The following is a 14,138-nucleotide window of genomic DNA, read 5'->3' as shown; positions in this document are numbered from 1 at the left end:
TTTCAGTTTCCCATGGTCTCTGGAAACATCTGCAGCAAAGATTTCACAAAATATTCCAAAACCATAGACAAGTTCTGAGCCATTCAGGAGGACTCAGGCACTTTCTCCAATCTGTCATGAGGAAATAAGTGCAAATTCTCACAGACATTATGGCTGTAATGCATTACTTTTGGGAAACAGTAATTGTCTTGTGAAGATGTTATCCACCAAATTTAAAATTATTTACACAAATCTAGCCTAGATCAGATAACAATACAAATGAAAATTGAACAAGCTGAATATGAGGATTCTGTCACCAGCAGTAATTCTTGGTGCATTTATCCAAAATATTCTGTGTCCAGCCTCTGGCATCCTCAGCACAGGATGGATATGGACCTGTTGGAATGGGTGCAGAGAAGGCCACCAAGATGCTCAGAGGCCTGCAGCACCTCTCCTATGAAGACAGGCTGGGAGAGCTGGGGTAGTTCAGCCTGGAGAAGTTGCCAGGGAGACCTTACAGCACCTAAAGTGAGCTTATAATAAAGACAGGGACAATTTGTTGAGAAAATGTTGGGCCTGCTGCAACAGGACAAGGGGCAAGGGTTTTATACTGAAGGATGGTTGCTTTAGGTTAGATGTATGGAAGAAATATTTTACAATGAGAGTGGTAAAACTCTGGAACAGGTTCCCCAGAGAGGTGGTTGGTGCCTCATCCCTGGAAATATTCAAGGCCAGCCAGGATGGGGCTTTGAGCAATTCGATTTAGTTGAAGATGTCCCTGGTCACTGCAGGGGGGTGGACTAGCTGACCTGTAAAGATCCCTTCCAAGCCAAGCTATTTTACGATTCTATCATTCTATGATTCACAAGTGCTCAGATTTTTCCACATGTAAGTTTCTCAAACAACTGAAAGTTGCTGAGAACCATCATGATATTTTACAGGGTGGAACACTTAATGCCTTCTACATACCCAAATCTCTTCAAAGCAGGTACATATGTAAGGTATTTAATCTGGTCAATGCTCTCATGGCATAACTACCAGATGGGTTTTATGAAAAGTACAACAGCCATTTTCCAGAGAAAGGGTTTATGGTTGGGTCTTCACTAAGAAGACTTAATCTGTTCTCTGATCTATTCTTCAATAGATTAAATCCCTGATCCTATACATGAAATTGAACTCCTCCTTCACCTTTATTAATCAGATTATTCCTCTTCTAGGAGAAGGCCTTAAATACTAAACTGAGGAGTCTTACTGCTCTTAGCATCTGCTCCCACTACTCTTCATCTACTGTTTTTCTTCTTTTTCAAATTACAACAACTGGAAAGCAGAGGTACTGTCCACTCCTGGATAGCTAAAGAATATTCCCAGAAGGTGTGGAATACAGATTTGATGCAGAAGGAAATCACTAGCCACTCCTTCTTTAGGTCTTCTTTTTTTAAAAGAATTGGATTGGCATGGTCTTTCAGACGAAGGGTTTAGCAAAGTGACTCCAGAAAGATCTCAAAATCTGCAACAATAAATGCATATGCCTTCATTCCAGAATGCCTAAATCACAGAAAGGAAATTAATATACATGGTTTACCAGGTATGTTCTCTTGATTATCTTAACCCAGCCTCTAACCAGACTGCTGCTTTTTGAGAATACAAGGAGCTCATAAATGCTACTGTGAGCTCAGAAAACTTTGTACTCATTGCAAAGCCACCCATTGCAACAGCTGGTGTTTTAGCTACTAAATTTTTCTTGGTTAGGCTTTAAGAGAGTTTTAAAACTGGGACCTGGCATTCTTAGTTTGTTCTGTGTCTTTTCGAATATCTTTTCCCATGTCCTTATTTAGGATGCTCAGAATACATGTAGACATGAATTATGCATCAGAGAGCTGAAGAGGATTGTAGTTGTGGCTGATCCCTATGTGCTTGGATAAGGCCAAGAGATAAGGGATCTGACTCAAAGAGGAGAACTTGCTCTGCACACTGAAATAAGCCTAGTGACAAGTCCCTCTCCATAAGCAATTACCAAGCTCTATCGTGCATCATATACACTGAGGTTTGCAAACATAGGATAAATCAAGAATAAGCTTCAGCCTTCACTTTAATCTCTTTTTCCCTATTTAATAATTTCATTAGACTACTTTATGCCAAAAGTATTTGCGCCTGAACTAAATCACCTGAAGGAAGATTTTAATGCCAGATGCTGAAACAAAAATATTGAATACAAGGATTATATTTGCAACAAATTTGTACCTAGCTACACATGCACAAACCAGAAATGCCTCCACAGAAGAACTGAGTGCAATAAAGGCAAACTTGCAGTTCAAAAAATATTACACTGAGACACCTGAAGCTTGCTACATTCTTCCAGGTTTTCCCTCTTTTTTAACCTGGAAAATAGGTCTGCATTTCTATTTTCCAGTAAGGTAAGTTTCCCCACTCCTCAAAAAAAGAAAACCAAAAAAACTCCAACACTTAAAAACCCCTCAAAATGTGGAAGAAAAAGGACATATTATAATTTACAGGCAAAGAAAAACTAGAACCATACACTTTAAAAAATGTGTAACAGTTTAAAATAACTTTCGATGAAAGGGTCACTTACTGCAAGAAGGGCACTGCTTAAAATTTAAGCAGTCAGTAATGGGAAGCGACAGACCTCTAACAATTTAAGTCTTTCACAGTTGAGTGAATCTGCACTGACAGTCAGACAAGGATGTGCTAACCTACCTTGCCAGGATCTTGGCTACAGCTGCATATGCTCTGCCCAGGCCAGCAGAATCACAAAGGGCCGTGAAGATTTCTACAGAGGTGTTCAAAACCTGTGAAACAGGAAGATAAAAACAGTAAATACCGCAACAGGAATTTCCAATTTTTCTTCCCCTCCCAACCTCTCTGTCCACACAGAACACAAAATTAAAGCTTTCCCACTTCTACAACTGTTCTCTAATTAGCCATAATAGGACTAGGGTTTTGATCCTCATTTATAGTTTGAAACTACTCAATAACTACAAATCAAAAAGACGTAACTTGCAGTTATAGCTCTGTATTTTAACAATTTGCAAAAAACCAAAGAGTTACTCCCTGATTTGCAGTATAAATTTCCTTATCCATAATTGAAAAGATTTTAAGAGCCTGTGTTTTTCTGATAATCAATAACTTAAGATGGTGTCCTTTGCATTTATACTGTTTTAGAATGATATGCTGAAATACAACTCAGTATTATTTTTCTTTCTTTAATCTGTCACAACTTATTTTAGTACAATACAGATGCCCCAAAACTGAATAAATGATACATTTAATCTATATTGGCTTAAAGTACTGTAGATAATACTGCTATTTTTTGGATTATTCACACATAAGAAGTTTGTTAACCTTAGCTTGAAATCTTCTCTACTATTATGAACCCCCTCCATAACTAAAGACTTACAGCTGCTACATAAAAATATATGATCTTAATTTAATTTTACATTGACATCACCTGTATTGCAGAATTTCTCTTTTCATCCTTTTTTTTTTTTTCAATGGCGATGACAGGAGAGTGCATATAAAATTAAATCTTATTCTTTTATCCCTCCTCTTTGTTGCTTGACCCAATCTATTACACACATGAGGAAACAGGAAATCTCCAAAGACTCTCTATGGAAATCCTTTTTGCACATTTCCAAGAAAGGAGTAGTGAATGTCATTTACCAGCTCTGAAGGGGGATGGGAGATGCCCAGGGACATATGACAGTGTCCTGCATGCCCCAGGATTCCTATTTATACTGAGGTAAAAGATTGGGCACTTTCTACTATGAGTGCATCCCCTGTCACTGGCAAAGTGCATGGTTCAGAAGAAGACAACCTGTGTGTGCTAATGCCACCATTTCCATCACTGTTTCCACCACTCAGATTTTCTAGTTCTTGAAAGGGTTTTACTACTCATGCAGCAGCATGCCTAGACACAGCTCTTATTCTTTAGCTACACAAGCTCTGTGTGCACCAAAAGTAGTATTTATTAATGTGCACTGCCCTATTTATCATCCCTCAAGTACTTTCTTAGCAGTAGTGTTCTACTGTTGCATCCTATCCTTGCAGGTCATTGCCAATTGAGTTATCAATGCATTAGGTGTGACAGAAAGAGTACAAAGGCACCTCGGTTAGGAAGTTGTCACATCAGTTCAGAACTCTCCCTAAACTGAATACATACATGATGTTGTCAGTGCCTGCAGTACATCCTTCTAATAATCCAGGATGGTGGAAGAAACACACAGGTGTCCGAGAAATAATTCTTAGTATTGCATTTAACTCAGGGGACCCACAGCATTTGTTGTGATAATCATGTCCATATTAGAAAACCATACAGAGTGTCAGAAGGTGTCACAAATGTTATGTGTTGGACTGAAATCGTTCCTACTTTAAACTGGCCTCTACAATACTAAACTTGGACACAAGGCCTACAGTCATTACTATCTTGCACAGAAAAGTTACTTAGGAACCTAAGGCTTTGGCTACTGTACATTTTTTTTTCTATTAAAGATATCAAAAAGCCTGAAAAGTACAGATAAACCCAAGGAAAAATCATACACAGCATAGTTGAAACTAAAAGTTGGTTCGTTGCATTGCTGCAACAGCTGCGAGAAAGAAGGAAATAAATAAATAAAGCCACTCATTCATATTGATGAAAAGTGCTCATTTTGGTCCCAGGTTACTATTACTCTACACAAATTTCATTCTAAATAATGAGGAAATAATGTTAATTAAATCATCTTCATAAAAGGGAGGAAATCTTGATAAATTACCACAGAAAATGTACCCTTTATGTCTGTATTTCAAATTACTCCTCCAGTTCAGGTAACACATAGGGACACGGAAAGGGACACAGGGGCTTGATGGAAATGAGCTTTGTAGTGCCCCTGCATGCCACAACTGCCCAGTATCCATTTAAGAGGGTTCTCCACTCCTGTGATGTATTCCATTTCAGGATAGAAAAAGAGGAACAGATAGAATAGGTCAAAATGATGGTTAAACATAAGCGATACAGGATTTCACCCAGAGTCTTCTGAAATTACAGCACGTTTTAAATTTTCATTTAAACCAAAGAAACAAACAAAAAAAAAATGTTTACATGCTGGAAAATCAAGTAGAATCAACACAGTGATGCCTGCCAAAATCTGCAAAAAACCTAAAACCAAAAAATGGGCATGAAAACTTTCCTGATTATTTTTATGGGATAGGAACAACCAATCAATCTAACTGGCTTCCTGTGGATAGCACAGAGGAAAAGACATGCATGTGGTAGAGAGTATTGAGTGGGCAGAGCTCTGCCAGCCATCTATCAGCTCTCTGGGAAGGAGGTAAACATTTGGAACACATCCCATTTGGATCTAATGGAATTTATAGGTTCCCAATGAAAGTTTGCCTTTAGACAGAAGCATAACCAAAAAATGGTTGTGTGTGTGTGTGTATATATATATATATATATATATATATATATATATATATATATCTAGGCCATTCAGCACAGGGAAAAATGACATCCAAGGAAGAGAGGAAGAGATGGAATAATAAATAATTAATGCTGAAAAGTCCTACACAAATGTGCAATTTCACTGGATGGAAAAATTCAGACAACAAAAGAAAAACCTTCTTATTAAGATAAGATGCTTCTGCTGTAGTATTCTACAGCAAATATTGTGTTTGAAAATGTCATCTTGGTAATTTTCTTTGTAATTATTTGTTAATTTGTTTATTCATTAATAAAAACATATATCAATATGCAAATATATATTGAATAGGACTACGTAAGAATCTATACTGGTAACGTATATTAAAACCAGGTTTGGTATTACAAACATTAAGATAAATTTGTTTCTCAAAAGTTAGACAAAGTTTCCCGAGATTTAGAGTTACTGAAGGAATAAAATGTCTGTTTTTTCCTTTATATTTTGTTCTATTTGTTAGGTTTTTTTTAGAATTAGCCGTGTACAAAGAGTTCTGAGGAAGGAAGCTGCTACAGCAGATTTTTTCCTGATCATGCTTCATTATAAAATTATAAAATTTCCACATTGTTTCTAAGAGAGTTTGATATTCCTAGCAACTAGTGGGAAAAGATTGTTGTATGTGAGGTTGAACAGATTAGAATAATCTAAAGTTCTTTCTACCTCTATATAAAAAATGTAGCCTAAGTTTAACAACATAGCAATTATAAAAACCATACTGATTCTGGTCACAGATTAGTTTTTTGATCAATGTGAACAAGCACACTGACCATGTCAAAATACTCACTTCTGTGGCTCTGTGGAAACACTACCTAAAAAACACCAAATAACCTGAAAGTCAAAGTCAAATACAGAAAATGAACAGTGGGTTTCAATCACTTTTCCTCCTTCATGCAGGATGTGGGAAGGTAGAAGTAGGTGGACTTCAATTTTGTCTTCCACATGACAGACCACAGGATAGCTCCTGTGGGAGCATGCATTCACAAAATCAACTCTCTTTCTGTGCCTTTGTAAGTCTGTTGTGTCTACAATTACAGTGTAAAAATAAAGTATTAAGCTCTGCTTAAATCCACGAACTAGAGCCTGTTTGTGGTATGGCTCTCACACTAATTCTCTATTGCATATTCACCTCCTTTTCCAAGAAAAATAGTGAACTAGTGAGCTCTCAGACCCAGATTTACTTCTCAGTTCTCTGGGCATTATTCCAGGCCGACCCTCTAGGGTTTACTTCATTAATATAAAACAGATACAGGAGCTCCTCCCCCAGGAACTCCCTCCATTCAAAATCCCACCCTATATTTTTTATTGTTTTCATGCCTGCAATTCTTTTATATGTACACAAAAATACGCACCATTAGCATATGTAGACAAAAGCACAGAGGTCTGCTGAACACTGATACATCTGGGGATAATGGACAAAAGAGCAAATATTGAAAGTATGAATTTATGTTGAATAAAGAACATCTATTCAACTCAACACAAGATTAATGCTACAACCAGCATTTCACTGTTTTGGTAAAATACATTTCTATGACAAGCACATGATGAGATAATACTGATTTATAATACTGTAACTTTAAAAAACACAAAAACATTGTTCTGCTCTCAGCTTTAGATTTGATATTGTTGCCAAACTTTATTGGAAATACATTTATTTTGATTTCTGCAAATCTAGCTGTGTTTAGCCATTTCACAGCTGGTGAGCAGGAAAGATGCTTCTGCCTCATTTACAGATCTTGAACATGAATCAGACAATCAAGTGGACCATTAGTCAAAGAGATCAGTAGCTAATGATTCCTGACAGGCACTGCAGTGGCAGACTAAGGCACAGCCTGGCTAGAAGCATCTGACAGTATTTTTCTGAAGCCAACAATAGGTGTTGGTAGACAGACAATGCAATCGAGTGAGACTTATGGGACTCACTACTTCGTACCTCTTAAAATACTTTCAGGAAAAAAACCACATAGTTCTGGTGATTGCTAAAAAATTATTTTAATATAGTCAAGTGAAAATAAGACACAATAGAATTGTATGCATAGGCCCTTTGCAGTTCAATGAACTCTGACCAGTAACTGTCCCAGAAATGCATATTTAAGAATTACAAAAAAGTGCAGACTTTACTACCATAATTTGAGTGGTTACACACCCGTGGCCACATTGAGTAAGATCAAAGAAAAGTTTCACAATACAAACCCAGATGTATTCTTATTCTTGTCAAAACAGCATGTGAGAGGTTGAAAAGCAAAAGAAAATAGTATTGTTCATGAAATGTATTGATCACATTGAGCAGAGCTCATTGATCCCAGGAATATTACACAGTATCAACTGACTGGCAGGCCACACCTTGTTCAATGCTAAATTTGTTCAGGCATAGTGAGCATGCAGATAGAAGCTGTACATATTCCATCTGCATGCTCACAGTTCAGGAATACAGAAACTGGGTGCCACACCCAGGAAAGAGGCAGCACTCCCTGATTTGACTGAGCTGTTAACTTCTCCCTCTCTACTAACAACTAAAATTCTCCAACTCCATCCTGTTCTTATCCACAATCCACTTATACCAGCTATAGTGTTAGATAAATTACCAGAAATCCACAAATGTTGTCAATCTTACACAGATAGAAAAAATTTAGCTGGAACTGTCCAAACTGGTCTGCTCCAGAACTCCTATTCCAGGGACTTTATTTGGATAATGCGTAGCATAAACACACATATTGGAGCAAGGGGATCAGGGTCAGAGAAGGGAAGGGAAGTAGAAGAATGGGACACACCCAGAAGTGTGTCCAAGCCAAATCTCAAAAGGGAACACCCTTGTTGTAGACTTTCCAGAGCTAGGACACAACTATCACTGAGGTGCTGCTTGGCTCCACTCTCCCTGTGGATAACTAATCCAGTCCTCCCCTGATCTACTGGGCTATCAAGTGCAGTATTTACCCTCATGCTCTACAAACACTCAGCAATACATGCTTCAGGTTACTTGTGTGTGCATCTGCTTGAAGGATTAAGGAAGGGAAGATAAACATTTCACTCATTCCTTAACAGTCTATCAACATCAGACCTAAGGCTCTTTGCCTGTATCAAGTCTTGTCTGCTTCATATAATACTCAGGGCATGTACATTTTGCTTTGATTCTGAATGAATGATATGTAAATACAAGTAACTAATTGAAAAAGTTCCTTTCCCCAGAGCAATTTCAAACTTCTATTGGCTTCCACAAGGTCAGGAGTTCACCCTGTATGCTTCATTTTGCTGCACAGAAAGCTTAAGGAGATTAAATGTACACATGATTGAATAAACATTAATTTTTGTTTCTGCCTTACTGTCCTTAATTCTGGCCTTCTGTGCCACCAATAATTATATTAATTAACAACTTTGCAATAATGAAGTAAAAATTTTCTTATTTCCTATACCTCATAAAGGGTTTTATTATTCATTCATATTAAAAAATTTTTTAAAAAGTCATTCAGGTCCTTCAGAGCAAAAAACTACCCAAACATCAAATCCAAGTATTTTAATTTACTATTATTGTACAATTTGAAATTTCCACCACAAAAGACATTGCCCTAGTAAAAGTCATTGCAATCTATATTTAGGACAAGAATGTAATGTTTTCCAAGCCAGCCATTGTTGACATATTTCTTCAAAATAAAGCATGGCTTAACAGTCTGGAGTGAAGAAGCTTCATCTGTTACCCTTTAACAGCAATAAAAGAGGAAAAAACAGTTTATGTATCCTTTCCATCCTGACAGATGTGACAATAGCTGGAAACACTGTGCCTGCCAAGAGCTTTTATCAAGTATGTTATAACAACTAGTAATAAGTGTAAATAATAAATGGCTACGATCTTATGGGAAACGGTGGCAATACTAAACAATTTTTGGTGCTTGCTGATGGGAGTCTGCTAGTCCTGGAATTCCCTGGCTTCCCAGTAGAGTTTTGGCCTGACAATAAACAACAGTTTAATACTTTATCTAATCCCAGCCAGGAGGTAAGTTCAACAGCAAGCTTTTGCAGATGTTCACATCCAATAATCTATTCATAATTGATGAAACAGGGAGGTCAGATGTAATGGTTGCTACTATTCCAGCAACAAATAAATGGTTATTGACAAAACAAGGCAGTGTGGCGCTGAGTGCTGAGCAGTGACAAGCATGAAACAGTGCTGAGACAGAGGTAGTGATGTGAATACAGCCCTTCATCTTGAGAATTCCTCTATGTGATGTGTGGCACCAGGGCCACTCTGACACATAAGCAGATGGAGGTGACTTGTAAAGGAAAAGTGAGATTCTGCAAGTACATAAAAGACAAAGGCAGAGCCGGGGGAAGAAACAAGGACAAAAGGGTGGACAGGACTGGAAATCGGGGTAAGTGCAATAATGTTAATTGTTAAGAAATGGTTTTGTATAGCAGCACTGTGATCCAGAAGCCTGGACTGTTTTTATCTGATTGTTGTGTCTACATGAATGTACCTGGCTGTCAGATCACTGTAGCCTGCCAAGGCAATAATATCATAATATAAATATATATACATATATCTGCATGTTTAAATGCCCATTACTTCTTAGATAAAGCACCTATAAATATTCTGCTTCATGCTTACTAATATCTTGAATGGATATTTTTAACACAAAGTTTTCCTAGCTAAAAGCAAGCAAGCAAACAAACAGTTAAAATTTGCATAAAAATAGTAAAAACTGCAGAGATAAACTAGGAAAGTATAAAACCAATTTAAATTAGATAATGCAGTGGGTACATTTCTGCAAACCAATATAGAAGTTAAAGAAGGGATCTCATTCAGCTGAAAACCTTATATTCTTCAAGTTTTAACCCATGTAATGCAGTAAAAGGATTAATAGGCTGTTTTTATTGACTGAATAAAACTTGAGTCATTTAGATGCAAATAGACACTTGAGATCTTTTGCATCCATTTCAGTGCTAAAATATAGTATTTCTATAATGTTTACTGTGTAATACACTAGTATGAAAACCAGCTGAATGAAATGGGGACCTTTACCGGTTTATGCAGTCATAAAAATATTTCAGACAGAAATATTTTAAGTATTAATATTACTAAAATCATTTAAAGCACCAAAGAATGTGAAATCGATTTCTTTAGAAGTACAATTAATTTCACACTTTGCTACCAATTCTTTTGATCAGCTCTGAAATAACACATAAGCTGAAAGCAAAACAGCAAAACAAATTGCTTCTAGCAAGGAGGCACCAAGCTCTCAGTTTTACACAGGCATCATCAATGTTTTAACTTTTCAGGTTATTTATCTATCAAAGGATAAATTCCTCAAGATCTAATGCCTGAATCAAGACCTATTCTCCAATTTAGCCATCAATGGTTCTGATCAAGCAAAGTTGTTAAGCATTTGCTAATACCTGAATATATGACTTGCCTCACCAAAGTAATTGAGAATAACTGAATTGAAATTTAAACACATATTTAATAAGTGGATTGCTGTAGCTTGAATAGTACCAATTTGAGAAATCAATCTAATTGTAAAAGCCTTACTTTACAGATTTTAAAAAATAATCTATTCATTAGAATTAACTATACAAGGGAAAACAAAATCTTGCAGATTATGAATACATTTGCATTTAAATACTGAAATTCCTGAATTTATACAGTGTGGGTACAAATGTTTCCTTTCTCACAACACATTAAGAGTCAGACTTCTGTAAGTAGATTATCTAACAAAATTAGAAAATTTCTCTGCAGCTCCTCAGCCATGTTCTACAGCCCTGGGTATAGAATATGCAGTTTCACTAATGGGCTGGCAGTGCCTAAGATCTTGTATGTTACTGGTATCAGATAACATAAACTATGGACTTAGACATGCTGTAGCTATCCCTTTCTCTCAATTACATACAGCATTTAGGTTCTGAGGTATACCATACCTAAGCTAGAAATCCAATGTGGGAATTAAATGAGGGGAAACTTTACACTGGCAGGTGTTTAAAAAAAAAAAAAAAAAAAAAGAACAAGAGGGAAAAAGAAAAGAAAGAGAATATTTTATTATCTACTCTAAAAAAAGTTTCAATAGAGTCCAGAGAAAATGCCGAAATCACATCCTGTAACTGACAGAAGACAGTCATTGGAGTTTCAGAAATTTCAGTCAGGACAAGCTAACTGTAACCTTCTTTCCCAGAAGCAGACCCTGTCTAGCTGTGTCCTCAGTCTGGGTGCCAACCTGCCAGGGAAAGCACAGGAAGAGCCACTACCAAAAAATAGATTTTGAAGTTTGGGAAACCACATTTGATATGTTAAGTAGCAGAACTTCTAAATGCAGGGGGTTTAAGATATATATTTTTTAAGGAAGGATATGTAATCTTATAAATACATGTAAACAGAGAAATTTTCATACTGTTTCAGAAGTAGAAACAAACAAAACAATGTCCTCCATGACACCAGTGGTCAGATAATCCTAACATTCTGAAAAGGTGCTACAGATTAATCTAATGGATTGTGCACTCAAACTTTCAACTCACTGTAGTTTCACTCTTTTGAGGTGTATGAATGAGTAAATGGAAAACTGCAATGGATGAGATGGAAATCCAGCCACTTATGGTGTTTTAGTAGCCATTATTACAGGACGTGAGACTCTTGAAGAGTAGGGTCAACATCAACAAGTTGCTAGAACATTTATTTTCATTGTTCCTGTGGGAAAACATGGAATTGTTATTTTTTAATCACAAGGGCTAAATTAACAAGAAAAAAAATTAGTTGAATGATCAGACATTCATCTCTTTCCTGAAGTTCTAGGTCTTCTTTAGTATTGTCAACACAAATATTTTTAAATTTCTTAATTCCCTCAGCATTTGAGTCAGTGTATTTTGTCAGGACGAAGCTGACTCCCAGTATTAATTGTCTTACATAATTTTGCTTATATTATCTTCACCAGTGTCTAGCAGCATTCAGACCCTTCAGGAACATGAAATTTAATCAATTTCAAAATTGGGCCACTCCTTTCTCTCTATATAATCTATTGTCAGTGTCAAGATCAATCAGAAGTGCCTACCTTCTAAGAAGACTCAAAATTTTTGGGTTTCATTTCTCAGATATGAAAACCACTAAATTCCTATATGAATACAGTTTTTAAAAAAGTTTAAAAATCACTTCAATGAAAGTGGGGCCTCTAGGAATGATGAGATTTCTTAAACTGTCACACATGGTTTTCCAAGCATGTGATGCCATTTGCTAAGCTGAAAATGTTACACTTCATGACTAATGGCTAAATATCATTTAGAGATGAATAAAGGACAATATAACTAATTTAAAAGAAGGAAGTTTGAAATTATTTCCATTGAAGAGTATCTTTGGATGTGTACTGTGAATCCCCACTTGAGAGGTTTTTTTTTCTGGTAACAAGAATGAAAGCTTAAACCCAAACACAGTGGTCTACTCAGAAACCACTGACTTGAAGTTCAGCCTTCTAACTTCACATGCTCATTCTTCTCAACAACCTTACTCAGTATTTGGAAGAAAAGAGAAGAACCTTCCCTCTACCTTTTGGAGTTCTTATACCTGCTAAGATCCTCCTTGATTTACCAAATCCATCAATCCACCTATATGGGCATAATCCATATAATGAGATATAGTAGATGTAATCAGATAAAATACACTGTACATACCAAATTCAGAATATCTGCACCCCACTCATATTCTCCCCAGCTGCAGGAGAGGAGACAAAATTCCCAGTTATTTTGACACAGACTTTTTCAGAAATTAAGTTTATGGCCATTAATCACCTCTGATTGCTTTAACAGGGTCATTTTGAATGTGAAGATGTCTTTGCAAGTTCATAAATTTTCTTGATATTTTTATGCCTGTGGCTTGTGTATTGTAATTCTGACAATTCATGCAGATAGCATTATGTCATAAATTACCACATTTAGCCTGGCATGAATCTCAATACTCATGAACACTGCCTCTATTATTTAAATGGTAACATATCTGAAGCACAGGATTCAATACTCAAAATAAAGGAACACTTAAAAGAAACCCTAACACTTAGATGAGGAATGAGGACTGGATTTTTCCTAATGGTTTGGGATGCAACTCTAATTGAAAGATAAAAAATCCATGATACCCTTTACTTTGAAAAATTCTTGAAAGTCCAGTCTAAGGAAAAAAAAAAAGCCCACATCAAGCATTACATTATAATATCTCATGCAAGATTTCTAATGACACAGAAATGCTTCACTGAATACTCTGGCTGTATAATGAGTCTGAGGAAAAAACAAGTAAACAGTAACTTTTAATTTAAAATTAGCCTGGATGGAGAACTCTCCATGACAAAATCTATAATATTTAAGATGAAATCTATATAATGTGAACTATTAATATTTTGTGGAAAAAAACATTAGGCTTGATTATAAACCAGACAATATGAAAAATATTATGAACATATCCCACTGCTATTGAATGTAATTAGTTCTCAGGCTTTTAAACTTGCACATACTTATATTTTTACATCTGAGTAGCTCCACTGAAATCAATCATATATATCAAATTAAATTAAACTAATTTATACAGATTATACACCAAATCAAATCATGTTAAACACCAAGTCCCTAGCAAATAAGAAACCTTCTCTAACAAAACCAGCTCATTTGATACAAAGTGACTGCCTTTTTTTTTATAGAACAGGCTGCAGATTAATCATTTCAGTCTTTAATTAC

The 14,138-nt window shown here is 36.1% G+C and overlaps 1 protein-coding gene across 1 annotated transcript in view; it reads right to left on the bottom strand.

The window, feature by feature from the left end:
- TTC29 (tetratricopeptide repeat domain 29) overlaps positions 1 to 14,138 on the bottom strand; it is a 112,667-nt gene that overhangs the window by 49,053 nt on the left and 49,476 nt on the right. Inside the window, exon 8 of the mRNA XM_056489588.1 lies at positions 2,695 to 2,786. Coding sequence (XP_056345563.1) covers positions 2,695 to 2,786 — 92 coding nt within the window. The remainder of the gene's footprint in view (positions 1 to 2,694; positions 2,787 to 14,138) is intronic.

The sequence above is a fragment of the Oenanthe melanoleuca genome, chromosome 4 (assembly GCF_029582105.1).
Source record: "Oenanthe melanoleuca isolate GR-GAL-2019-014 chromosome 4, OMel1.0, whole genome shotgun sequence".
NCBI lineage: Eukaryota > Metazoa > Chordata > Aves > Passeriformes > Muscicapidae > Oenanthe > Oenanthe melanoleuca.
Note: the sequence above shows the minus strand (reverse complement) of the source record. Positions and strands in the feature narration are given on the sequence as shown.